The 25467-nt window shown below is 62.1% G+C and overlaps 1 protein-coding gene across 3 annotated transcripts in view; it reads left to right on the forward strand.

Moving 5' to 3' along the window:
* PLCH2 (phospholipase C eta 2) overlaps positions 1-25467 on the forward strand; it is a 65146-nt gene that overhangs the window by 30795 nt on the left and 8884 nt on the right. For 2 of the 3 annotated variants that reach the window (XM_043486082.1, XM_043486083.1), the window contains exons 3-13: positions 9545-9691; positions 11987-12230; positions 12436-12565; positions 15846-16016; positions 17947-18040; positions 18193-18396; positions 18626-18746; positions 20394-20565; positions 20949-21056; positions 22093-22251; positions 25054-25140. In XM_043486082.1, coding sequence (XP_043342017.1) covers positions 9545-9691; positions 11987-12230; positions 12436-12565; positions 15846-16016; positions 17947-18040; positions 18193-18396; positions 18626-18746; positions 20394-20565; positions 20949-21056; positions 22093-22251; positions 25054-25140 — 1637 coding nt within the window. Of the gene's footprint in view, positions 1-256; positions 411-9544; positions 9692-11986; positions 12231-12435; positions 12566-15845; positions 16017-17946; positions 18041-18192; positions 18397-18625; positions 18747-20393; positions 20566-20948; positions 21057-22092; positions 22252-25053; positions 25141-25467 lie in introns of those variants that run through there. The other variant, XM_043486084.1, reaches the window with a different exon arrangement.

Below are 25467 nucleotides of genomic sequence, written 5' to 3' on the forward strand. Positions count from 1 at the left end.
TTCTGGTAGGAGGGCTGGCCCAGAGGATGGGAGTGAGGTCAGGGACAGCCAGGGGTGGTGCCCGGAGCCTCTGCTGGAGAAGTGTCTTCCTCATGCCAACCCCCACCCCCACCCCTGCCCGGGGTGCTCCGTCCCACTCTCTGTGGTTCCCAGCCTGGCCGTGGCAGTGGTAGTGAAGGGTTAAGGCGGGCGGGGCTCCCGCGGGAGGGGCGGTCCCGGCAGCAGCGGCAGCTCTGGCAGCACTCAGCTCGTTGATCGGGCATGGGCGCGCAAGGGGCGCCCGGTTCTGACGGACTCACGGGGCCAGCACGCTGCCTGGGGACCCCTCAAGCTGTTCCGGTAGCGGTGGGGGTGGCGCCTGCGGTCCATGGAAGCACCTGGGGACCCTGGCGGGCTCAGCCGGGACCAAGGTAAGGGGTCGGGAGGGGCTGGAGGAAGGCTGCGGTCCGCTCCGGAGCCCAGGACCGGGTGCTGAGATGCCCATTGGTGACCCTTTGACCCCACGTGGGCAATGCTTGACTCCCACCCACCTCCCACTCTGATCGAAGATCTCTGGGGCAATCCCATTCACACCAACACACACATATCCCCCCCTCTGCTCGCCCCTTGGCCCCACATCGTCCCTACCTGTGCTGGCATCCCACTCCCATGGGCAGTGGGAAGAGGTGCCTGGCAGAGCCAACACAGTCCCTGACTGCCAGCCTGCCCCCAGTGGACAGCAACCTTGGTGGGGGTGCAAATTTGGGGTGTCCTGACCTGAAGGACCCTGGGGCTGAGCCTGTTCACCCCCACCCCCATCCAGGGCAGTGGAGGCAGTCCCAACCCTCTATCAGCACCATGGACAGGGCAGCGGTAGCCTCTGCCTGAGGGACCTGCCCGTTGTTGCTGAATTCTGGCACCTATGTGGGCGATTTCCTGCTCAAATCTGTCATGCTGTGTTGACCCAGGGGCCTGGGCACTGCCCCGGGCAGACAACCCCAGCCAGCAGGGGTGGCAGGAGTCCTCTGAGGCTGCCCGGAGCTTCCTGGCACAAGGAACTTGAGTGTAGAGGGGCCAAGTGCTGGGTGTCGGGGTCTATCCTGCAGGGATGGGATGGACAGAACTTCTCCAAAGAGGGTCTCTGTGTGTCCCCAGTGCAGCACTTGGTCTGGATCAGGGGTGGGAGAGGCAGGGAGGGAAGGGGGCCAGCCCCACGGCTGCAGCAGGAGTGACTCTGGCCAGACAACATAAGAACTGGGATTCTAAGTTAAGGGCTGGGATTCCAAGGACAGCAGGAGCAGCCTTCTGGTGACTTGTCTGGATCCGGTTGTTCTAGACCTAGTTTGTTCTGCCCTCTGATTGGCATGGGCATGAGGGAGGGCCAGGGTTGAGGGGAGGGCCTTGGAGAGCCTGTGTAGAAGACAGGGGCTTTATTGCCAGCAGACTGAGCATGGGTCCCTGGTGGTGCCTCTGATGAGCTGTGTGACCTCAAGCAAGGCACTGGCCCTCTCTCAGCCTCTCGTGGAAGAGAAGGGCAGCATGGGATTGCCTGCATAGGGTGGCCTTGAGAAGAGTGTGCCTGGCCCATGTGGCTGCTCCAGGATTGCCTGTCCCCTCTCCTGTCCCTCCCCCGACTCCCCCGAGCTGAGTTACCTTTTATGAGTGGAGGACAGTGTGGCTGGTGGTACAGATGCAATGGTGGTACAGTTCCTGGCCTGGCTGCATGCTCATGCCACCCTGGGAGCACCCACTCCCTGACCGCAGCCCCCAGTGCAGGGCAGGGCTCCCATGGGTGGGTGGTCCCTGGGGAGGGCCTGACCCAGCGTGTTCCTGCCAGTCTGACCTGCGGGGAGCTCTGGCCTGGCCCAGCCTCCTTCAGAGCCTCAGGGTACAGGGTGCCCGCCTGCAGACTGTGTGGGTGTGGCTGCTGCCACGTGGCCCCAAGACCTCAAGGTCGAGGTAGCCCCGACATGGCCAGGGTCTGCCACCAGCAAGGGAGGAGACTGGTCCTGGGAGGGGAGTGGGCTGTCAATAGCAGGACCCATTGGGAGCCCACCCCCCGTGCCCCATCCTCTGGGCAGAGGGCTTGGCCAAGTTGGGGGGCACGCAGCCTGGCCCTTCTCTGCTGGGGTCCCTCTCCGGGGAGAGAACAGCCTCAAACGTGCAGCCGAGGATGGAGCAGATGGTTGGAGTTTTGGGTCCAGCTTCCATCTGCCCAGCTAATGAGCGGATGGCGGTGGTTTGGGGCTCCTGGAACGTCAGAGGCCCGGCTCCCACCGGGAAGTGCTCCTCTCCTGGGGTGGGATTGGGGGTGGGTGGTTGAGGGGCTCGGGGCCCCTCCTGTGCTGAGCCCAGGCCAGCTCCACGCTCACTGAGGGCTGTGGTGGGAGGGGCGTTGAGGAGGGGTATGAGTAATCGGAAACGTCTGTTTCTACCCGGGACTTCACTTTCTGCTCCGCTACGTGGGCTCCCACCGGCTGGACGGCCTTCCTGTGTGGGGCAGGCCAGTGGGCGTGGGCCTCCAGGTGGGACAGCAGGCTCCCTCCCCAGGACAGGCTGCTTCCCCACTCCTGGGAAGTGTGGGGAGAGGAAGTGGGCCAGGGTTTCCACCCCTGCTGGGCAGCCTGCGTGGAGGGGCCCAAGGTGGGTCAGCCAAGGGGGGGTGAGCAGCTCTGAGTCCACCTGCTCCCATTGCACCAGGACCCCTGGACCCCCTCTAGTTCTGTGTCCCAAGGGTGGGGAACACAGGCATGGTGGCCCAGGAAGTCTCCGAGCCATGAGGAAGTCACCCCGCAACCAGGTCCCGGGGGGTTTTTTCAGCCTGCTTAGATCCAGGGACCCACAGACAGGCTTCGAGGTGACTCAGGGTGGTCTCTACTTCACATTGAACAGGACCCAGCCTGGCCCAGGCCTCGGCCTGCCTCAGCCAAGCTCTGTTTCCTTCCGAAACTCCTCCTGGAGGTCAGGGCCCTGTGGTGGCCCTGCCAGTGGGACAGGTTCAGTGTCCCCCTCGGTCAGCAAGTGGTATGAGTATGGGGTCCACCGGGCCCCCAGAGCAGGAGGCAGGAGTGGGCTGTTTGGCCAGCCCTTGGTGGGGAGGGTGGGCAGCTTCAGGAAGTCAGACTCTGGGGGCCCGTCCGATCCTGGGACATCTTCTCAGTGCCCAGGCCCCAGGGTTCTCGAGGAAGCTGCCTGGAGGTGGCCAGTGCCCTGGCTGGGAGGCGTGGCTGGGCTGGGGGACGGGCCCGGGTGTCCTCTGTTTCTCTGCTTCTCTGTGGCTCTGTGCCCACTCTGCCTGGGGGCCATCCAGCCCACAGCTGCTGTGCGGCCTCCCCACGGGGCCTGGGTGGGTATGGGGTGGGGGCAGGACAGGCTCGTCAGTACACAAGGACCCCTCCCTCGGAGCTGCCCCCCCACCCCCAGCACGGCAGGAGTTTCCTCTCCTCCCCCCAGGTAGGCCAGGTTCCATCTGGTGACTTTTCAGGAAAGTGCCCCCCCTCCAGTGCCGCTGTGAGCTGCTCCCTCCCCCTCCAGCCACTCCCGGTGGCTCCCCGGGACCCATCCTGATGTGTGCTGGCCCACATGGCCTCACAGCCTTGCCCAGTGATGCCATGAGGAGACTTGGGAGCCCTCAGTACATGGCATTGGGGTGCGTTTGGGGGCTGGAGATCATGAACACTGCTAGAGGAGTCCTCTCCAGAAATCTGTGGAATGGGATGAGTACCACTATAGCCGGGCAGGGGACCCGGGGCTGGCACTGTCCCTGGCTGGTGCGAGGTGACTCCGGTTCTGCTATGTGGGCAGAGGAAGGCTGAATGTTGGAAACGGTGGTGCTCAGATGGCTCCAGGACAGTGTGGGGGCACACTGTGTGGTAAGGGGCTTCTCCAGGGTGCAGGTGCAGGGCGCCGGACACCCCCTGCCCCAGAAAGTGTCCTGTCCACCGTGCCCACTGCCACAGGAGGCTGTGGGACAGCTGTGGACAGCTTCGACCCCCGTGTGTGCTTCGGCTCTGCTTTCTGTTGGTTGGTGGACAGAAAGATTCCGCAGGCCCTCCTGGGACTGATCCTGGCGGGAACTTGGGCCACCGGCTGCAGAGGGAGCAGGGTGGTAGGGAGGCTGCTGCTGTCCCCGGCCAGAGCAGGAGCACCAAGGGCCTCTGGGCAGGTGGAAGGGACAAGCTCAGCCCGACTGGCCTGCTGGATGGGGCAAGGCTGGCCGTCAGTCTGTCCCCATCCTCTAGAACACTCTTGATCCCCAGCTTCCTGAGATCCAGTGCGCAGGCTAGCAGAGGGCTGGTAGTCAGAAGCAGCCCGAGATGGCAGAGCAGAGCCTGGCCGCTCACCCCTGCCCCCACTGACCCTCCTCACTGCCCAGCTGGGTGAGACATCCGGGCCAGGCCCCCGCCAACCAAAGGCTCCTCTTTGTGCTGGAGGACCGAGCTGCCTGCCTGCGGGAGGGGCCCAGCAGGAGGAAAAGGGCACAGCCTGGTGACAGTGTCTCCCTCCCCGGCAGCTGCCCCCGCCACCAGCCCTCAGCCCTACCCCAGGACTGTCGGGGGCCAGGCCCAGGCCTTGCTGACCTGGTGAAGTGGCCCTTCAACTCCACTGCCTGGTGTGGACCCCTCGGGCCAGCCTGGGCTCTGTGCCCCCAGGCCTTGGGCACAGCTTCCCCGAGGTCTCGCCTGGGAGGGTGGACTTGAAGGCGCCAGCTCACACTGCCTGGTAAAATAAAAATAGTTGGGGAGGAGGCTCCCAGACGTGCGGGGGGACGCGCTGCTTCTAGACGTTTAAATAATCTCCGCCATATGTGAGTGGGCCCGTCCCTCCCTCCTGGAGGCGCCGGCCAGGGGCTGAGGCCCCGTGGGCGCTGGAGCCCAGCGCACTGGCCCTGTCCTCCTTCCCCTTCTCCAGCCAAGCACTGTCTGAGCGCCCACTGCATGCTGAGCTGGGCCCTCCATGCAGTATGGGGAGAGGGCGGAGGGCTGAGGACCCAGTGGGAGCCTGCAGTGGGGGCAGGGCCAGAGCAGCCTTGGGCCCATGTGTCCCACTGTCGCTGACCACTCTGAGCAGAGTGGATGCAGGAATGGCCTGTTCAAAGGTTCTTCAGGAAAGTGCAGAAGCCTCAGAGGAGGGAGGGGCTGGAGGCAGGCGAGCAGGAGAGGAGATGCAGGTTTGCCCCTGAAAGGCGAGTGGACAAGGCAGATGCCCCGCGTGGAGAGCCCGGGCGCCGCAAGAGTCCGTGTGCATGCATGAGTGTGTGTGTGTGTGCGTGTGTGTGTGTGTGCTCACGCCAGGAAGACTGTGGGTGTAATTTGTGGGTTTTGTTGGAAGATTAAATTGATTTTCCAGTCTTCCTAAGGGGGAGGTGGAGGTGTTAGGACAAGATCGATCTTGGCCGTAAAAACAAAATTAAGCCAGAGCCGCCCAGCTTCTGACCGGACCGTGAGGGCACTCCCTCCTCGAAGCAGTGGCCGCTCGTGTCCCATGGCCGCCGTCCTCCTCAAGGCTTGGGGAAGGAAGGAGGGGAGGGCTGGGGGCCGCCTTCTGACAGTCAGCGGAACAGAGGCGGGGGCAAGGTGAGGCGCCTGAGGCCTCCACTTCCTGGCAGGTGCCACGGCCAGGCGTCCCGGCCAGCAGTCCTGCCGTGGGGCAGCAGCTGAGGCGGGGTGGGCCCCTGGGGCCTCTCTTCTGGGGGTTGCTGTGGGATCGAGGGCACTGTGCTCTCTCCCTGCCTCAGGAGGTGCCCGCCCCCTGTCTGCTGTGTCCACTGACCAGGGTCCCCCAGGGCTGCAGCTGGGGGAGTTGGCGCTGCCTCAGGAGGCTGAGCCTTAGAAGGTTGGACGGCTGGGCCAGACGCTGGCTCCGTGTCACCTCCTGGAGCTGGCTTGGTGGCCTGGGCCCTGTGCCCACCCACACTCGGGTGCCAAGTCCCAGCCAGTGCAGGGGCAGAGCAGGACAGGCTTGGGCTTCCTTGCCCGGAGGTGGGGATTGCAGAGGCGAATACACGGTCCCATCAGTAGCTGCAAGGTGGATGAGGAGCCTTGAAAGAGTCCCCAGGGTCACAGGACAGAGGACTCCAAACCCTGGAGGGGGTTTCTCAGGTCCTGGGCCCCAAGTGTAACTCTGATGGAGTGAAGGGTGGGATTGGCTCAGGCGACTGTGTGGATGTGGGTTCCCAGATGGTGTTGCCAGCCTGGTGCCCTTGGTGGGGGGTGGTGAGAAGCAGGGGACCCAGGCCTCCTGGTTTGAGGGACTGAGCCACTTGGGCTTGGGGCCTGTCATGGGTTCAAGCCCAGCTTGGCAATTACCTGGGGCATAGCTTTTGCACCTAGTGTCCTCAGGTGCACCATGGGGGTGATGCAGCGCTCCTGGGTGGGGGCTCCCCTCAGTGTCCTGCAGCCTTGCACAGTGGCTGCAGTCCTGTGCCCACCTGTCTCATGGAGCATCAGGGGTGGTGTGGGTCCCCTGGGCGGTAGAGGAGCCCTGGCTGCAGAGCCCAAAGTGAAGCTGGATTAGCCCGACCTCATCTGCCTGGTCAGTGCAGGATTACAGCCTAGGGTAGCCATGACGACGCAGGGAGTCTGGGACTCAGGAGTTGTGCCCTGCCCTCTCCCAGAGGCTCTGCCCAAGAAGATGGGGACCCAAGGCCCCCAGGTGGTGGTAGTAGGAGACCCTTGATCAGCTGAGAGCCCAAGGGCGTGACCTGAGCGGGGAGCCTTGGACGGGGTGGAAGGGGAGGACACCCCCATACTGGAGCCAGTGAGGTTCCCCATTGAGCCAATGAGGACCCCAGCGGGTGTTCCAGGCTGCCTGGTTTCCGGCGCCCTCTGTCCCGGTCTCTGTGGCCCAGGTCTGGCCCTGACCATCTGTGCTGGGGAGGGAAGGCTGACGCACCGCTCAGGAGCCATGGGGTTTATGGCAATGAGGACTCAGGGGTGCCAGCCCAGCACTGTCGCTGTCCCTGCGGGCCTGGGTGGGGGCACGGGGTGGCTGGGGCTTATGGACCAGGGGCAAGAGGAACGTGAGGTCCTCCCTGGGGTCAGCTGTTGTGACTCAGTGGGGTTCTGCCCTCTAGCCTGTGCCCTGTTGCCTGCCAGGCTGGCCTGCCCTGGAAGCTCCAGACACCCGGCGGTCCCTGGCCCACGAGAGGAGGGTGTGCTCTCTGCTTCACCTCTCCTGCTGCCCCAGAGCTGCCCACAGAGCAGTTGGCTCCTTCTGGGCTTGGCTGCACCCAGCCACCCTTGTCTGGGCCTTGGCTGGGTGGCCTTGACTGGGCCTTGTGTCCAGTCAGCGGGCAGAGGCTGGTCCTTCCTGGGCCCAGCTCTCCTCCTTCAGGACCGATCAGTCGTGAGCCAGGCAGCCAACCCTGCTGGCTGGGGCAGGGCCTCCTGCATGGGAAGGGTGGGGGACACTGCCTCTGAGGACCTGAGAGTGTGCTCCAGTGATGGTCCTGTGAGGATCATCACCCCAGGCCTCACAGCTGTGTTCTCTGGGTCCCCAGGGAGACCACCCATCTGTCCTGCCTGTCCTTACTCAGCCGGTTGTAGGGGCTGGTGACTTGGGGCCTCGAACGACACTGCCAGTCCCTGCCGGTCCCCAGCTGGGAGTTCCCTTGGCCTAAATCCTCTGGCCAGCTGGGCCGGATCCAGGCTTGGATTAGCGCAGGGGATTGGACAGAGGGTAGGCGGGGTGGGCAGCGGTGCTGCGGCTCTTCCACCTCCAGACCCTGCTTTGCAGCTTCTCCCAGGACCCCTCCGTGGCCCTGGAAGGGGGGCAGACTGGCACAGGGGCCATCAGAGACAGCAGGTGACAGTCAGGCCAATGCCAGAGGTGCCTGGGAGCAGCCCTGCGGGGGAGCTAGAGGCCAGTGAAGAGGGAAAGAAGAAGCCGTGGAGAGAAGGGGGCCCTGTGGAGCCCCGGGGCTGCCCGCCACTACCTGACCCACTGCCTAGGTAGGGTGGGGGGCACTGGTCCTCCCTGGCCTCTGTGAACCCACCCCGGCCATCATCGGGGCATGTCCGTCCCCTGGCCGCTTACCCCCAGCCGGACCAAGGGAACCATGGCCTGCCTGGCAGAGGCCCTCCTCTGGGTCGGTGGGAGCGTGGCTGTGTCCCCGCAGTGGCAGCTTGGTCCACTAGGTAAGGGGGCTGGCCTGCCCGCATGGTCGTCTGGGGCAGGGACTGGTTTGCTCCTCCCTGCCAGAGCCCTGCCCATCCCCAGGGTCACTGGAATCAGGAGGGTGGAGCTGCTCCTTGGGGTGTGAAAAGCCTGGGAGCTCCCACCACCCCCCATGCAAACCTATAACCTCCCAACCCCTCGGTTTCCCCCTGAGGGTCTTGGGACTCTGACAGCATCCCCCGGTCTGCCTCTCTGACCCCCCCACCTCAGGGTCTGGAGGCTGAACCCCAGGCGGGCAGTGGGGAAGGAAGGGGTGGGGGAGTCAGGGGCAAGGAGGGGCCAGGGGCATGGTGCTGGTGGATGTGCTGGCCGGACACTCTCTGAGGGGGTTCCTGGTACTTTGGGGTCAGTGGCACCTTCAGCCCCAGTGGGGCAAGGCCAGCATGTTGGGGTCAGAGGTGTCAGCCTGGGAGGCTGGCAGAGTGGGTGCTCTTGACTGTGGTGAGGCTCCGGGGAGGATGGGATGGTAGTGTCTATCCCAGAGGGGCTGGCCTGGCCCAGTTGTTCTAGGCCCCTGGACTGTCCCTGTCCTCACCCCCAGCCTCCTCCCTCCACCTGCTACTATGTCCCCAATGCCATGCCATCCCCTCACCTCCTGGTGTCTCAGCGGCGCCCACCACCCTGTGCTCCCCTCCCTGCTGTGTGCCCCCGCCCACCCCCCGCAGCCCACCATGCCTGCAGCTCAAGAACAGAGGTTGGCTTCCTCTGAGAAGCTCCCACTGCTTTGTCTCTTGGGGCTGGCACTGCTACAGGCCTCCACACCACTTAAGGGCCCCTCATCAGGGGATCCTGTGGGTTAATGACTTGGTGCTTCCCCAGAGAGCACCTCCTGGTCCTAGGCCTTCCATAAGCAGCTGTGAAGGGCCCAAGGGGGGCCCAGGACTGTCCTGTCCCTGGGACTTCAGGAGCCCGCTACCTCTCCAGCCCTGGGGGCCACTGTCCTGGCCAGTATCCCCTCCCCTGGGACATGGGAGATGTGCAGGCTGCAGACAGGAGGCTGAATGGATGGAGGAGGGAGGGGTCGGGGGGCAGTTAGGCCCTGTGAGGAAGGTGAGGGCTCAGCACCTTCTGGGACTTGTGCCCTTGGGTGCACCCTGGGCCTCATGGATCCTGGCTGGGCAGAGCTGGTCCAAACTGTGTGTGGACTCTGGCCACTGAGCAGGGTCCCAGATTGGATCTGTGGCCTGGGCCAGCACCTGGGGTCACAGGCAGCCCTGGAGGGGTCCGAGTTTGGTGCCCTGATGGGTGGGGGGTAGTCTCTGCACCCCGTGAGCACTTGGGGGTGCACCTGAGGCTGCGATGAGCAGGAGGCTGCCACAGCACTCACCGGTGCTCCGTCTGTCTGTCTGTGTCGGTCTGTCTGTGTGGCGGCTTGGCGGGCCTCCAGTGGAGCGATGTATGAGCGCCATGCAGGCGGGGACGCAGATGGTGAAGCTCCGGGGCAGCTCCAAGGGCCTGGTCCGCTTCTACTTCCTGGACGAGCATCGCTCCTGCATCCGCTGGCGGCCCTCACGCAAGAATGAGAAGGCCAAGAGTGAGTAGGGTGGTCCGGGGCAGGAGAGGGGGAGGGCAGGAGACCCTCCTCATGCAAGAATGAGAAGGCCAAGAGTGAGTGGGGCAGTCCTGGGGCAGGGGTGGGGGCAGGAGACCCTCCCAGAGCAGTCAACGGGCAGTGGGAGGGGGAGCAAGACCCTGAGCCCTGAAAGTCCCCAGGCCTGAAACACGGGCTCAGCTGGCCTTGGAGAGCTGCGGTGGCATCTAGATGCAGTTGGGGAGGGAGGGCCCCGGCCTTGCTGTCCACCCAGCAGATCCTCTGGGACTCTGTGGAGACTGGGTGGCACTCATGCCCAGTCCTGCGCCAGATGCTGGGAGGGGCTAAGAGGCAAAAAGACCTTTAGTCTGGCCCCCTGGGCACCCTGAGGACAGGACCCGGTGCCCAGGGCTGGCCCAGGCAGCCTGGGGTGTGAGCAGCTGGCAGGGGCATGGAGGCTGCAGGGCTGTCTGGATGGGTCAGGGGGGTAATGAGCTGTGAGGATTTGTGCAGGGACCATGCTGGGGGTCCTGGGAGTCAGGGAGGGACATGTGAGCCCTTTCAGGTGACAGAGGGGACTTTGCTGCCCCTCCTCTGGCTCTGGCAGCTGGAGAGACAAAGACGTGCCAGGGCAGGGCCTGAGCCCAGTGGTTGCTACGGGAGCTGCTGCCACCACGGGGCCTAGGAGAGACACACGGTGGAGCCCCCTGGGAGGGCATCTTGGAGGAAGGGGCTGGGACTGCTCTGTGGGCCCTGGGGAGGTAGAGTCGCCATGAGCCGTGCAGGCAGGAGCCCCTACGCTCCACTGGGAGGTGCTGTTCCTGTGCTGGGCTTGCTGTGGGAACTTAGCCCACGTGATTCTGGTCTTTGCGTGTGAGGTGGTGACACCACCTAATGGTGGGATAACTTCACATCGTGCTGAGTGATGAGGACACCGGATGGCAAATAGAGGGGAGAGGTGGACGGGGTCATGCTGGCCCCTCTGGGGAGGGGGTGGTAGGTCGAGGCCAGCAGGCTTGGGATGGGGGACACCAGCTGACTCTGGCCTTGGAGAGGTCCCTGGGAGAGAGGAACGGGGTGAGAGGCAGCTGTTTCCTGACTGTCAGCATCCCCTAATCTGGGGGCCCCAAACTCCTGCCTCCTTGCCAAGGACATGTGAGCCACAGGGAGCTGGATGGAGAAGCAGGCAGGACAGGCCCCCTTCAGGCAGGGGGTGCAGGGGAAGCGGGAGCCCCTGAGGAGAGGGCAGTAGGGGCAGCGGACAGAGGAGTGAGGCCACCCTTCACAGTGTGAGTGGGGGAGGCCCACCATTACTGCACCAGACACGGTAATGCCCACAGTAGTGCCGAGCCCGCCTCTGGGAGCAGGCACCGGGCGCTGGGGGTAGAGGCAGCAGGGGCCAGGCAGAGGGTACGATGCTAGGGGTCCCTGGTTATGCCGACTTCAGGGCACCTGCTCCCAGAGGGGCTGCTGGCTACCTGTGTTCTGGTATCTGTGAAAGGACCCTGCCAAATGCACAGGAACAGACCCTAAGGATGACCTCTGAGCTCATCTCTTCCTGAGGATTCAGTCTCTGAACACAGACTCCACGGAGCTCCAGGCGCTGTGGCCAGTAATGAAATTCTTCCTGCAGCCTGATCTGGCGCACGCGAAGCGGGACCCCACCACCCCCAGCCCCCACCTGCTGGCGCCAGAGTTTATCACAGAGGTCGCTGCAGGCTCTCGGCCGTGCTGGCCAGCAATTGCCTTCCCAGGATGAGAGGCAACTGGCCGGAGCTTGACAGATGGAATTGGCTTGTCTGGTTCTCCTCACTCTGGACGCAGAGGACAGACCCAGGGTGGCTGACCGGGGGAAGGCAGCCCTTCTCTTGGGGAGAATGGACCTCTTTCATGGCCAGAGGGAAGGCAGGCAAGGCAGACCCCAGAGTCAGAGAGGAGGGGGAAGAGGTGAGCTCACCAGCTCCAGCATATCTGTGGTTTTTCTTTCTCCCCAAGGGTGGGAAAGATTTCCCTGATGCTGGGAAAGATTGAGGGCAGGAGGAGAAGGGGGCAGCAGAGGATGAGATGGTTGGGTGATATCACTGACTCAATGGACATGAGTTTGAGCAAACTCCAGGAGATAGTGAAGGACAAGGAAGCCTGGGGTGCTGCAGTCCATGGGATTGCAAAGAGTCAGACACAACCGAGCGACAGAACAGCAACACCAAGGGCCCCTTGAAATGTCCCCTCCCCTAGCTTCAGACAAGAGGGAAACCCTGGGGAGGGCCATGACCATGCTGCACTCCCCCACCTCTGCAGTCTCCATCGACTCCATCCAGGAGGTAAGCGAGGGGCGGCAGTCGGAGATCTTCCAGCGCTACCCTGACGGCAGCTTCGACCCTAACTGCTGCTTCAGCATCTACCATGGCAGCCACCGGGAGTCGCTGGACCTGGTCTCACCCAGTGGCGACGAGGCACGCACCTGGGTCACGGGCCTGCGCTACCTCATGGCCGGCATCAGCGATGAGGACAGCCTGGCCCGCCGCCAGCGCACCCGGGACCAATATCCTCGCGTGCGGCGGGCGGGAGGGCCCCAGAACGCACCCTTGCTGTCCACCTCAGTGGTCTCCCCACCCCAGCTGGCTCATGTGTTTGGGGGAAGGGGCACTGGGGTGGGGTACTTCATGCCTTCCTGCCCGGGAATGGGAGGGGAGGGGAGGTATGGCTGGCCCTGCTGGACCCACGTTGGTCCCTAACTTGGCCCCAAAGTGGCTGAAGCAGACATTTGATGAAGCCGACAAGAATGGGGACGGCAGCCTGAGCATTGGCGAGGTTCTGCAGCTGCTGCACAAGCTGAACGTGAACCTGCCCCGGCAGAGGGTGAAACAGATGTTCAAGGTAAGCCCAGACCCAGGTGTGTGTCGGGAGCAGCCCCACCCTGTCTGAGCTGCAGAGGGTCCTGGGCGGTGCCGTCTGAGCTGAAGCAAATAGCGAGGTAGCAGCTGGTCTGGACCCTTGCGGGGCGGTCAGTCAGATACCCCAAGTTGCTGCCTCTGGCTGTGCTGGTTCCCTGAAGCAGCTCCCGGGGCCTCCCCTGGCCGATGGACTGGGCATGTGGTGGGTGCCTGGCCGGCAAAGGAAACCACTCACAGGGCCTGTACCCTCATCCCACCCCGCCCCACGACTCCCCAGCCCCGATGGCGGGTGGAAGCCCTGCCTTGCAGCAGCAGCGCTGGTCACCTGCCGCCTCCCCTGTGGTCCGCTGCCACTGCTGTTAGCAGTTTTGAAAATGCATCCTCAGCTGAGCAGCTGCCTTTATTGTCTGTAATGAGTTTCTCTCTTTCCGGAACCCCTGCTGGGATGGAGGAGGAAGCCAGGCCTTGTCAGTGGGTCCTGGTTCTGGGCGGGGCTGGGCCAGCAAAGCCTGCCCTCACTCAGGACTTGCTGTCTCACTGGTGGCTGCCGGGGAAAGGGTTCTGTGAGGTTGAATGAGGTGCCATGCCCCAACACACATGCAACACATGCATACGCACAGAAACACAGACACACAAACACAGAGACACACATGTGCACACACACACACACACATGAACACACATGCATGCACACACACACATGCACACACACAGCCAGCTGCCCCTCCAGGCACAAGCCCTGGCGGCTCCCTCCTGGGCTCCTGTGATGGACAGGAGGTCATGTTCAGCTGGAGCGAGGGGAGCTGGCCAGCTCAGAGTGTGTGGGTCTGTGTAAATAGCAGGGGTAGGACAGGGGCTTGGTGAGTTGGATGATCTCAGATGCTGGTTGAGGACTGGGGGTCTCACATGGTCCATCCTGAAGGCCCAATAGGGACAGAGCCTGCCTGGGCAGTTAGGAACCGGCAGGTGGCTAAGGTTTGCAGAGCCATACCCCCACCCCATTCTCTGCCTGCTCTGCTTCAGGACAGCTCGAGTGTCTGCAGTCCCTTCCAGAACATGAGGCTGTGCCAGGGGCCAGGCAACAGGGCTCAGATCGGCCTCAGAGGCAGGATGAGAGATGAGTGCCCCTCATGGAGTGGGCACAGGCTCCTGGCACCTTAAGGTCAAGTCCTGGTTTGAAAATGTCCCTGCTGGGAACTCCAGGGAGCCCACACCTCCGGCTCCTCTGGGCACAAGAGGGGCCCACGCAGAGCCCCCTGAGCAGCCCCAGGCCAGGTGGTGTCTGGCACTGTCCAGACCACTTTGAGAAGGACCTGGAGAGGTGGACTGGCAAGAGAGAAGGACCGGTAAGGATCTGGAGAGAGTCCAATGGGGGCTGTCACCAGGAGTGCAGCTCTACCCCCAGTGGTTGTTGTCCCCGGTGTTCCCTGAGCACCTGGGCCTCCTGGCCCATCTGCATGGGGCCCTACATGGGCACTCGGGGGCCCAGGGAAAGAGGGCTGACCTCCAGCCAGGCAGAGCCACACTGATAATTAACATCAATTTTATTGTCAAGAAATCTCAATGTTGTTTCTACTGCCTGGAACTTCCCTAATCAAAGGATAGATCTGTGTGGTGGGTAAAGAGAGGCTTGAGCATAATTTCATTAAGTCTAAAATAACAGTGGAATGTGGGCGAGGCCGGTGTGGCCCCTGGGCCTCCTGCATGATGAGCACCCTGGGCGGCTCCAGGCCTGGCTCAGCAGCGCGGCTCCGGCCAGCGTGTGCTTTCAGCCATGGCGGTTTCCCTTTGTGGAGAAGAGAGTGGCCATAGGACCACATCGGGAGGCATTCTTCGGGCCCAGGGGTCGGGGCAGTCCCTTTGGGCCCAGAGGGCCTCATCATCCCAAAGGGTTTTCAGTCATGCCATGAGTGTGCTGCCCAGCTCAGAGCCCACAGAGAGGCCAGGTGACCCTGTGGGTGGACGCTCAGCCGATGGGCATTCCTGCCAGCTCCAGCCTCGGCCCCAGGAAGTGCTCCCAGTCCAGCTCTGTCCCCAAGAGGCCCTTTGACCAGGGTGTGTCCTGCCAGCTCTGGACGCAGGGCCGCCCTCAAACCAGGCAGACACGGGGTCCTCACTGGCATCTGCTGGCCTCAGTACGGGTGACTCTGGGCTTGGTCCTGTTCCAGCCTTGGCATGGGCACCCCCATCTGGGTGCCTGGTTCTGGAAGGAGACAGGCTTACTGGACGCCCACCTTGGTGCCAGGCCACAGGGTCGGGAGAGGCAGGGCCAGACTTCCCGAGGGCCCCGCTCTCTCTGGGTCCGGGGACTTGGGGGTGTCTGTAGCCCCCTGGCTTGTGGGTAATTCTCCTTATTCAGAGGGGCCTGCTTCCAGCCATCCCAGATAGTGTGGCCACAGGAGGAAAGACGTGCAGACTGCGTGCAGGGCTGGCGAGCACTGCTGTCCATGGTGCTGAACCTGGTGTCGGTTTTTGCCAGGCAGTCACCTCCCCCCACATCCCCACCCCCACCCCGGCCGATGGGCCAAGGACCTGACCTCAGCACTCAGGGCCTGACTGCCCCATAACACCTCTGGCATCCTCTGGGCAGCCTAGACTTCGTTACTGAGTACCCTTGTCCTCTGAGTCTGCCCCGGCCTTGACTCTTGGTGTCCCCAGAGTCTGACATCTCAGTGCATGCTTCCTGAGCTAGTGGATTCATGAAGGAGCCTGTGGTCTCATTAGCAGCCCAGTGGGCTTGCCTGGGGCGGGGGTTCCTGTGGGTATCATGTAAGCTGTTCTCTGAGAAAAGTGAGGACAGTGGCTGAGATCAGGGGCCTGTCATTGCTGCTATAGAGGCTGAAGTCAGGGATTGCTGCATGCCCAGCAGTCCTGTGCTTTTCTAATCGATGGGCGACCAACTGTGATTACAGATCACAACTCAGTATGGGCACTGGGTGGGTGTTGTTGGCTGCAGGTGGGAGGACATTGCCGGATTCAGGTGCAGGTTGACTTTGGAAGGCTAGAGAAGGAGCCAGTGGGGTGAGATCTGTGTTAATGGATCACGTGGTGGCTTCTTGGTGGGAGAGGCAGAGTGAGGATGCTGCTGTAGGGCTTGGGGAGCGTGATGAGCCCCTCAGGAGCCTGTGATACAGGCAGTGTTGTTGGGAGGGGGAAAGGTGATTCTTGACTCAGGGTTGCCTGAGGAGTGGGGGGCTTGAAGGCCTCTTCTCGGTCAAGGCCCAGGATGGGACATGAGGGGACGCAGAGACGCTGCATTACAGGAGGCGGACACAGATGACCACCAGGGGACACTCGGCTTTGAGGAGTTCTGTGCCTTCTACAAGATGATGTCCACACGCCGGGACCTCTACCTGCTCATGCTCACCTACAGCAACCACAAGGACCACCTGGACGCTGCTGACCTGCTGCGCTTCCTAGAGGTGGAGCAGAAGGTGAGGGCACCCCAGCAGGAGCGAGGCTCCTGGTCGAGGTGGCCTCCCCTCAGCTTCCCTGGGCATTTGAGCCTGTCCACAGTGTGGGAGAAGGGTGGGCACCAGCCTGGTGTTTGAGGCCCATGTACTGGACCTGCCTAGGCTCTCATCAGCCATGCCGCCGCCAAGCAGGTGGGGAAGGAGGGCAGCTCAGCTCTGACTGCCCCAGCCCAGAGCTTGACCACAGTCCCGACTTTAGCATTGAGCATCTCCTGGCCTAGGATCCATGACCCAGCCTTCCCACCTGGGCTCACACCCCCAGGGTTCTGCGCCCATTGCCAACTCATTCAAACATTTGTCCAGCAGACGTGTGGGTGCCTGTGGGGGCCAGCTGAGTATGCCTGCCCATTGTCCTAGACCCTGGGCAGCTCCATCCCTCCAAGGGGCATTGCCTAACTAAAGCTCAGGGACCTGAAACTCAGGGGTCTTCGTGGAGGCCAGGTGCTGCCCGCTCTGGTGGATGGAGGCTGGAAGTCCATGGAGGGGGAGGGGAAGGTCAGCATCCTCTGAGGAGACAGCACTCACCAAGGGGGTGGGGGATAGGGGTGCTCAGACACAGACTGCATAGACACTGCCCCCAGGCTGGTGGAAGAAGGCCATGGGGACCAAGGTCCGGGCCTGTAACTTCCCGGGACCCTTGCAGAGCTACTTTTGGGGTAACCTTCAGGCCTCAGCTGCCTTGCCCTTCTGGGGTCAGACTTCCTGACCCCAGAACTGCTCAGGGCTCTCATCCCACCTGCCTCATGTGCAGTGTCGGCTCATGGTGATGGGCTGGGGGTCACCGCCACTGGGAAGGGCTAGGGGCTGGGTGTTGGGAACCAGGAGAGGCTGTGGACTCATCCTGGGTCTGGGTGGTGGTCACCTTGGACCTCTTGCCAGTGTCCTGACCTGGGGAGCTGCCCCCCGCACTGTGCTCCTGGGTCCCCTCCCCCACCACTACCATCATGCAGTTTGCTGAGGCCTCCCTCCTGTCCTGCTGATGGGGACACTGGGGTTTGCCCAGGCAGGAGAGGTGGGTACCAGGCTGGCTGTGGGCAGTGTTGGCATGAGGCTGAGGGGCAACTGTCCCAACAGCTGGCATACCTGGGGGTGGAGGAAGGGAATGAGGCCCAGTGTGGGAAGGGCAGCACTGACCCCTTGCTCCCTGACCTTTGCCCTAAGCTTTCCACAACTCTCCCTACAGTCTGGGACCCAAATCAGCCGGGTGGTTTGGCCTCCTGGGTCTGCAGCTGCTCCAAGCTCTGACCCCATCTGTCCACTCCACTATCCATACCTGCCCTAGATTCCTGGGGCTGTCCAGGAAGCCCTGCTGGTGGGCCTGTCTCCAAGAGCTGGGGGTTCCTGGGAGCTGCACTGTGGGGCCCTAAGAATCGCTCAGCCTCTGACATGGGGCCACCTGGGCTCCGCTGTTGTGTGCAACTTTCTTGAGAGGGACTTGGGCAGATGGCAGGAGGGGCCAGGTGAGCCCCCTCCGCTCCTCCAAGATGGGACATGATCCTGGCCCTCCTGTGCCTTCTTATACCGGGCCTCACTCCTGCTAGCGCACCCTGGGGGTCCTGAGACCCCCAGAATGGCGTCAGCTGGGGATGGCCCAGCTGATGAGGCCAAAGACCCTCCCCCTGTCAGGGATCCTCAACCAGCGCCAGCTCTTCCAAAGACAGGGGACCCTCTATCTTCTGCTGGCCATCGAGTCCCAAGTCTTGTGACACTAGGGGTGGCCAGTGAGCCTCCTGGTGGGGTGAGCACACTACAAGGAGCAGAGTCTCAGCCACGCCATGTTGGCCCCTGGGCGATGCAGTGGTCAGAGGTGGGGTGGGAGGGTTGGCCGTGGTGGAGGAGGACGAGGGGCTGCCTGAGGCCAGCTTGGTCTCAAGCCCCTGCTCTGGCCTAGATGACGGGCGTGACCCTCGAGAGCTGCCGCGACATCATTGAGCAGTTTGAACCCTGCCCAGAGAACAAGAGTAAAGGGGCAATGGGCATTGATGGTGAGTGGGTGCCACCCTGGCTGTGCTGCCAGGCCAGTGGGGTGCCAAGGGGGCCACATGCCTTGAGGGTGGGTGGTCTCAAGATGAGCCCAGTGCGGGACTGGTACACGGGGTCTAAACCCCTTGTTGCCCCCCCACACTCCTCCCCACAGGCTTCACCAACTACACGCGGAGCCCCGCTGGTGACATCTTCAACCCGGAGCACCACTGCGTGCACCAGGACATGACACGGCCGCTGAGCCACTACTTCATCACCTCGTCTCACAACACCTACCTCGTGGGCGACCAGCTCATGTCCCAGTCGAGGGCGGATATGTACGCCTGGGTCCTGCAGGCCGGCTGCCGCTGCGTGGAGGGTAAGTGCTGGGCTCCAGGACCCTGCACCCCTGCTCCGCCCTGGGGGCCGGGCCTTGGCTGTGGGCTGGCCTCTCCGAGGAGCCCTGTGTCTGGCAGGGGCTGGCATAGGTCTCTCTTGCTGTTAACTGCGGAGCAAGAAGACTGCTTCCAGTTGGAGCCCATGGGCTGTGGGTCCCTGGGCCTTGGTGGTCCAGTCCCTGGAACCCACTGAGGTCTGCCTGCCTGCAGTGGACTGCTGGGACGGGCCTGATGGGGAGCCCATCGTGCACCATGGCTACACGCTGACCTCCAAGATCCTCTTCAAAGACGTCATTGAGACCATCAACAAGTATGCCTTCATCAAGAATGAGTGAGTGACTGGGACTGGGGGGCTGGCCCCGGGGGGGGGTAGGTTGGGGAGGGAATCAAGGGGTTCTTCCTGCCCCTCCCCCATGTCCTTTCTGGGGAGCAGGGGTTGCAGTGGCCGCGGGGCTGGTTTCGGGCTTTCTTGTTGAGGATGAGGGGCAGGGAAGGGGTGGAGGAGGGGAGAGGTGGTGCATGCAAGAGCAGCAAGGGCTGGGAGGGGCGTGTGTGTCAGCAACCCCGCCCCCACACACTTGGTGGCAACACCAGGTGTCAGACGCCTCCAACAGTGGCTCTAGCACTGACTGTCCTTAAGAAGCTACTCGGCATCCAGACTCACTTTGCTGTCACTCAGCTGTGGCTATAGACACTATTGAACAAAATCCAGTTTAGTGTCTGAAAATAGAAGACCGCCTCCCCACACTGTTGGTTACCCCAAATCAGCTAGGCTCGCAGGCGAGGGAAGAGCTAATTGAATGAAGAGGAGAAGGAGGCTGACTTAAGAACTAGAAACAGAGGGGTTTCTCTGGGAGGACCTGGCCCAGGCTCTGTCTCGGAAGTGGGTGGGCATGGGGGCCCTCTGCAGAACAGCCTGGCCTCTGGAACTGCAGGTGCAGGGGCATCCTGGGCAGTGGGGCTGGGACACACAGGTCTCCTGAATCTGCCAAAGAGCCAGGGGCCTGCTGGGGTCTCAGGACAGGGACCGCACCTCCCATGCCAGCATCATGTTTACAGGCACTTGGTTCTTGCCTGAGAACTGAGGAGAGAAGCACCTTTGCCCCAGGCCCTGCCTCCCTGCATCACAGGATTCACCTGCCTCTTGCTCTAGTTTGTGACTTCTAGGTTGGGGTCACTTACATTTTCTAAAAGGATTATGTTGCCTTTTGGCAAAAATCCAAGTAACTGTGCACATGACTGAAAAGAATAAATCAAACAACTGAAGAGACTATTACAAAAATGCCCACACTGCTCTCCTTACCTGCACCATGCAGGTCATAGCTGTGCCAGACTGCATCTCCCTCCTTATTGGGCCAACACTGGGCCCCAGGGCCACACACCGGACAGGGTCTCCAGGATCTCGGTGAATGGGAATCTTTCTCACAGTCTGTCCGTTGCTCCACATTCCACCTCAGTTCTTTTGACCCCATTTCATGATTTGCTTGAATGTTTCCTTTTGTTTTTCCTGGAGTTTCTAATTGCCTTTGATTTTTTTCTTGTGGGGAGAAGTACATGCCTTCTTTACCTACCCTCAAGGTCTCCTGGTTCCTATCCTCCACACTCAGTTGCTTTAAAAAAATTTTTTTTATTTATTTCTTTTTGGCTGCACTGGGTGGATTCTGTTACTACAGTGCACAGGTTCCAGGGCACTCAGGCTTCTGTAGTTGTGGCCTGTGGGCTTAGTTGCCCCAAGTCTTGTGGAATCTTCCCAGACCAGAGATTGAACCCATATCCTCTGCATCGCCAGGTGGAGTTTTAACCGCTGGGCCACAGGGAAAAGTCCTCACCCTCCCAGAGTGGCTGGCAGCCACATCTCTCCTGGGCTCCTGTGAAGAACCCCCTTCCTCATACAGTGCTGCAGGTGACCTGTGGTCCTACATGGTGGGACCTGGCCTTCCCCCAGCCTCATCCTGCTCCTTCCATCTTGGGGCCATAGGTACCCAGTGATTCTGTCCATCGAGAACCACTGCAGTGTCATCCAGCAGAAGAAGATGGCCCAGTATCTGACCGACATTCTTGGGGACAAGCTGGACCTGTCATCAGTGAGCAGCGAGGATGCCACCATGCTGCCCTCTCCCCAGGTGCTCAAGGGCAAGATCCTGGTGAAGGTGAGACCCTGCCTGCCCTTCCTGGCGCCAGCATCCTGCTGAGCCTCTGACCTCCGACCTCTGACCCAGGGTCAGGGCAGGGTAGGGCCCCGCTCCAGACTGGCTGGGGTTCTACACCATCTGTGATAGATTTGAGGGGTCAGGACAAGATCTGCCCCTTCCCTGGCCTCCATCTCCCCAGGGAGGTCCATCAACCTTGGGCCCTTGGCATGCACATCAGGGCATGTCCCTCCTGTGATGCTGCTGCAGGGCTGGCCCTGCCCCTGGCCCGAGAGCCACAAACAAGCTTGGGAAAGGCACCCACCCTTAGCTGCTGCTCCTGTGGGTACTGGCTTCCTAGCACTTCCCACAGGGCCCCTCTCATGGCCCACCTGCTCCCCCAGGGCAAGAAGCTCCCAGCCAACATCAGCGAGGATGCTGAGGAGGGCGAGGTGTCTGATGAGGACAGCGCAGATGAGATCGATGAGGACTGCAAGCTCCTCAATGGGGATGTGAGTGAGGAGGGGGGACCTTCTTCCCAGATGGGGGAGCCACAGCCCTGAAGGGCCAGCTCATGGCCTGGTTGTGGGATGTAGGCAGCAGGGACAGAGGGGCATGGGGCAGCTTGAGGGTAAGTTGCACAGCTGCCAGGCTGCTGGGCATGCAGTCGGCCTGGGCCACAGGAGGCCCCCCCTGCCCAGCCACCCCCCCACAGGATACAAATCCCGAGTTCCCAGTGAGTGACTGTCACCTCTTTTCCCAGCATCATGAGACTGGGGCAGTGCTGAGAGGCTGAGGAGTCAGCACCAGCCTCGAGCAGCAGAGGAGTGGGCCATGGGGAGGTGGCCTTGGGAAGGTGGGGGGGCCTCTAATTAGCATCCTCCCTTTTCTGGGCGCTGCTGAGGTATTATTTCTCCCTGAGGGGCCATCGGTTGAGAAAGCAATTGTGTGGAGCTCTCGGCCCTGCTGGCTAATTGTTTTAGAAAGCCCTGAGGCAGTGGATTCTTCTGGCTCTGGGTGGGCCTGCACATTTCCCTGCCTGGCCCGAGGAGACGGTAAACCCTACATCTGCACTGGCCCCTTTGCACCAACTGTACCCTGGGTGTGGGTGTGCCCAGATACCCTGCCACACTGGGGCTGCTCCCCACCCCCATTCATCTCCTCCAGACACAAGGCGGCTAGTGGTCAGTTTCCGATCTTGAGCTGCCCCGAGCGCATGCATAGTGGCAGCTGGGCGTCCGTGATTCGTCTGCGGGTCCCACAGCAGCGTGGTGCAGCTGAAGGAGGCGGGTGTTGGAATCAGATGGGCCTGAGCCTGCTGGCACCATCTGGGGCCCCAGGACAAATTGCACACCTGCTGTGCACCCCGGGGGGAGCAGGGTGGGGGTGAGGACCAGCACCGTGATGCAGGAGTGAGCCTGTGGTCAGTGCCAAGTGTGAGAGGAGCGGTGGGGTGGCGCTGACCCTGCCGAGACCCCGGACGCTGTCCACACTGCTGCCCGCAGGCTGGGGATGAAGGCCAATGAGCTGGCTGTCTGCCTCTCGCAGGCCTCCACCAACCGGAAACGTGTGGAAAACATTGCCAAGAGGAAACTGGATTCCCTAATGAAGGAGTCTAAGATTCGGGACTGCGAGGACCCCAGCGACTTCACCGTGTCCACGCTGCCCCCACCTGGCAAACTTGGGCACAAGGCAGAGGCCAAAAAGGTGAGAGCCCAGAGGTCATGAGGGGGCTTGCCTGCAGCTGGGAGAGGGGCTGGCACGTGAGGTCTCTGCACACCTGCACACACACCTGCACACATACACCTGCACACTCACCTGCACACACACACCTACATACACCTGCACACACACACCTACATACACCTGCACACTCACCTGCACACACACACCTGCACACACACACCTGCACACTCACCTGCACACACACACCTACATACACCTGCACAATACACCTGCATACTCATACCTGCACACACACACCTACATACACTTGCACACTCATACCTGCACACACACACACCTACATCTGCACACACACACACCCATGCGCACATACACTGCCCCTGGTGCATATATCCACCCCGGGTCCTCCAGGAGCTCACACCTGGCTCTTCGGAGTCTCTTCTTGAGACACCTGCAGCCGTCAGTGTCACAAGGCAGATGACCACGGTGGGGCCTCCCCATGTGTATGGCTGACAGTTTGTCCCCAGAGGTCTGTGGGCAACTCCTCTAGCCTCCACCCTCCCCACCTGTGGGCAGGAGCGGATGGCAGCCCCCAAGGCACCTCCAGCTCCTCCCAGAAGAGGACTTGGGCATGGCCTCGGGGGTCTGGTGGTGACTGGGAGGAGCTCAGAGCGTTGAGTCCTGGCAGCTGTCCAGCTGCCTCCTGCCCAGAGGCCCCCAGCCTCACAGGGAAGCGCAGCTGAGCTCTGGGAAGTACCTTCGCAGGGAGAACAGTGTGGGGGCTGTCAGGGCAGACATAAAGCCTGGGGGCCAGGCTGGGCTGGCCAGGACCAGCGGCTGTGGTGCCATCTGGCGGGACTGGCCGACATTGGAGGGGGGTCACATCAGCAGAGTGGTCTGGGGGGAAACCCGTGGGGGCTGTGATGGGCAAGGTGGCTGGCCCTAGAGCTAGGAGGGTGCCATTTGGTCTTGCAGACCCCATTTTTCGAGACAAGATACATCCAGCTCTGTGTGCTGGTGGGAGGGGCTGACATGGCCCTGCTGCCCACACACCCCCACCGCCGAGGATGGAGAGGGGTGCTGTCTCCCTGCCAAGCTGGGGTGCCAGGGGAGGGGTTGGGTGACAGCGGATTCCGGCCCTGGCCACAGCACTTCTTCAGGATGCCGGGCCAGCACGCACCTCTCTGCTCTGTGCCCAGATTCAGGGGGACTGCTATGCTGGGTGACCATGGGGTTTCAGGCGAGGGTTAAAGAGCCAAGAAGTGTGTCAGCCTTGCTGGCTGCAAACACGGTGAACACAGATTCCCACACCTCTGCCAGCTCATGGGTTTCCTGAGCACCTCCGTTACCCAGGGTCTGCAGCTTGGGCTTTGCCAGCGCCCCTCCATGTAGCCTGCCAGCCGGTGGGAGACAGGACTCCCCTGGGGGGTGGAGGAGGGGACCGGGGTCAGAAGAGCAGCAGAATTGGTGGGGGGGGGCGACTCCCGGGAGCCTCCTGACACTGCAGGCAGTGTCTCCAGCCAGGTGCCCCTTCTCTAGCACGTGAGCAGAGAAGGCATCTGGGGGGATGGGCCTGTGGCTGTCCCCACCCCTCTTTGCTGGGCCTGAGGGCCTCCTATTCCTCGCTCCAGCTCCAGGCTCCCTGCTTGGTGACCAGAACCCAGACCTGAAGGGCTCTGCTCATCCGCTGGTTGAGGCCAGCGGACTGAGGGAGGAGTATGTGCAGGGGTGCCCCCAGGGGTGTGTGTACAAGCTCACACGCAGGGTGTGTACACCTGGCTGAAGCCCCTCCCTGACAGGGAACGTCGGCTTCAAAACCAGCTCCTGCCATGGTGTGGTAGGCACACCCTGAACAAACCTGGGAGGGTTGTGGGGGCATCTGTGGAAGGGGCTGGGGGAGGGCAGTTGGTGGTGGCTGCAGCGAGTGGCCTCAGGGACCGGGCACTCCAGGGGTGTAACTGAGCTTCAGCATGGGCTTCCCTAGATGTCTCAGCAGGTAAAGAATCTGCCGGCAATGCAGGAGACCTGGGTTCGATCCCTGGGTTGGAAAGATCCCCTGGAGAAGGGAATGGCTACCCACTCTAATATTCTGGCCTGGAGAATTCAATGGACTGTATAGTCCATGTTGTCACAAAGAGTCAGACACCACAGAGTGACTTTCACTTTCATGGATGACAGCTTTGGGCTTCAATGACAGATGACAGAGGTGGACAGGCCACAGTGCTGCCAGGACTGGGCCCCTGCCTGGTGAAGGGGGCAGGGGCTGGGAAGGGAGCTGCCCACATGTGTGTTCTGTAAATGGTGGTGAGGAGGCTCGGTCCTGTGGCTTCAGGAGTCTCGCTGCAGCCCCGAGTGCAAGCAGTGGATGGCTACAGCCCTGGGGACTGTCTAAGGAGGTAATACCTCTGCCGCTGTGAGAAGCGGGTCAGGGCTCCTGAGCTTGGGATCCTCGAACGAGGATTACATAAGCAGGCACTCCACGGAATATTCCAGACACACTGATGGTATTCATTATGCAATCACCATCCATGAGGAAGAATCAGAACTGGGCACTTGGTGAGTTTAGAGCGGGACATTGTGGGGAGCTGATTCAGCCAGGCCCCTGCTCCTGGCAACCGCCTCTTTGTACCCCATGTGGGTGGTGACTGTGCCTCCTGAGGGCCTGGGACAGCGGCCAGCCCAAGGTCCAGCTACCCCCTTCCTCCAGGCCCCTCTCAGCTCCTCCTCTTCCAGGAAGGAGTCACTGGGAGGAGCTGCCTGCCCATGCCCCTGGCCTGGCCGGAGGCTGGGCTCACTTGGGCCCCTGTTTGTCTCTGCTTCCAGTTCGAGGAGGACGTGGAGATCGGGGAGGAGGCCGGAACCAGCCGTCGGAACAGCCGGCTCCTCGTGGGCAGCTTCTCCAAGCGCAAGGTCTGCCGGGCTCCCAGGCAGGGAGCCTGCCCCTATGTCCCCCAGAGGTGGGGTGGGGGCTTCTCCAGCCCTGAGGGTCCCTGGGATTCCTGGCTGCCTTCTCGGGCTACAGGTGCCAAGTGTGGAGCCTTGGTCAGGGCTGGATGAAGCAGGTGTCTCGATGGCCCTCCCTCGGTCGACAGTGGCCAATGCCCAGAGCTCAGGTCCTCCGGGGCCCAGGTTGAGCAGGGCACTGCAGAGGAGGGGCAGGCCCAGCTGCAGCGTGGGTGCCAGGACCCCAGGTCAGCAGGTCCTTCTTTCCCCAAGCCTGAGGCTCCACCCATCTTG

The sequence above is a fragment of the Cervus canadensis genome, chromosome 13, assembly GCF_019320065.1.
Source record: "Cervus canadensis isolate Bull #8, Minnesota chromosome 13, ASM1932006v1, whole genome shotgun sequence".
Classification (NCBI taxonomy): domain Eukaryota; kingdom Metazoa; phylum Chordata; class Mammalia; order Artiodactyla; family Cervidae; genus Cervus; species Cervus canadensis.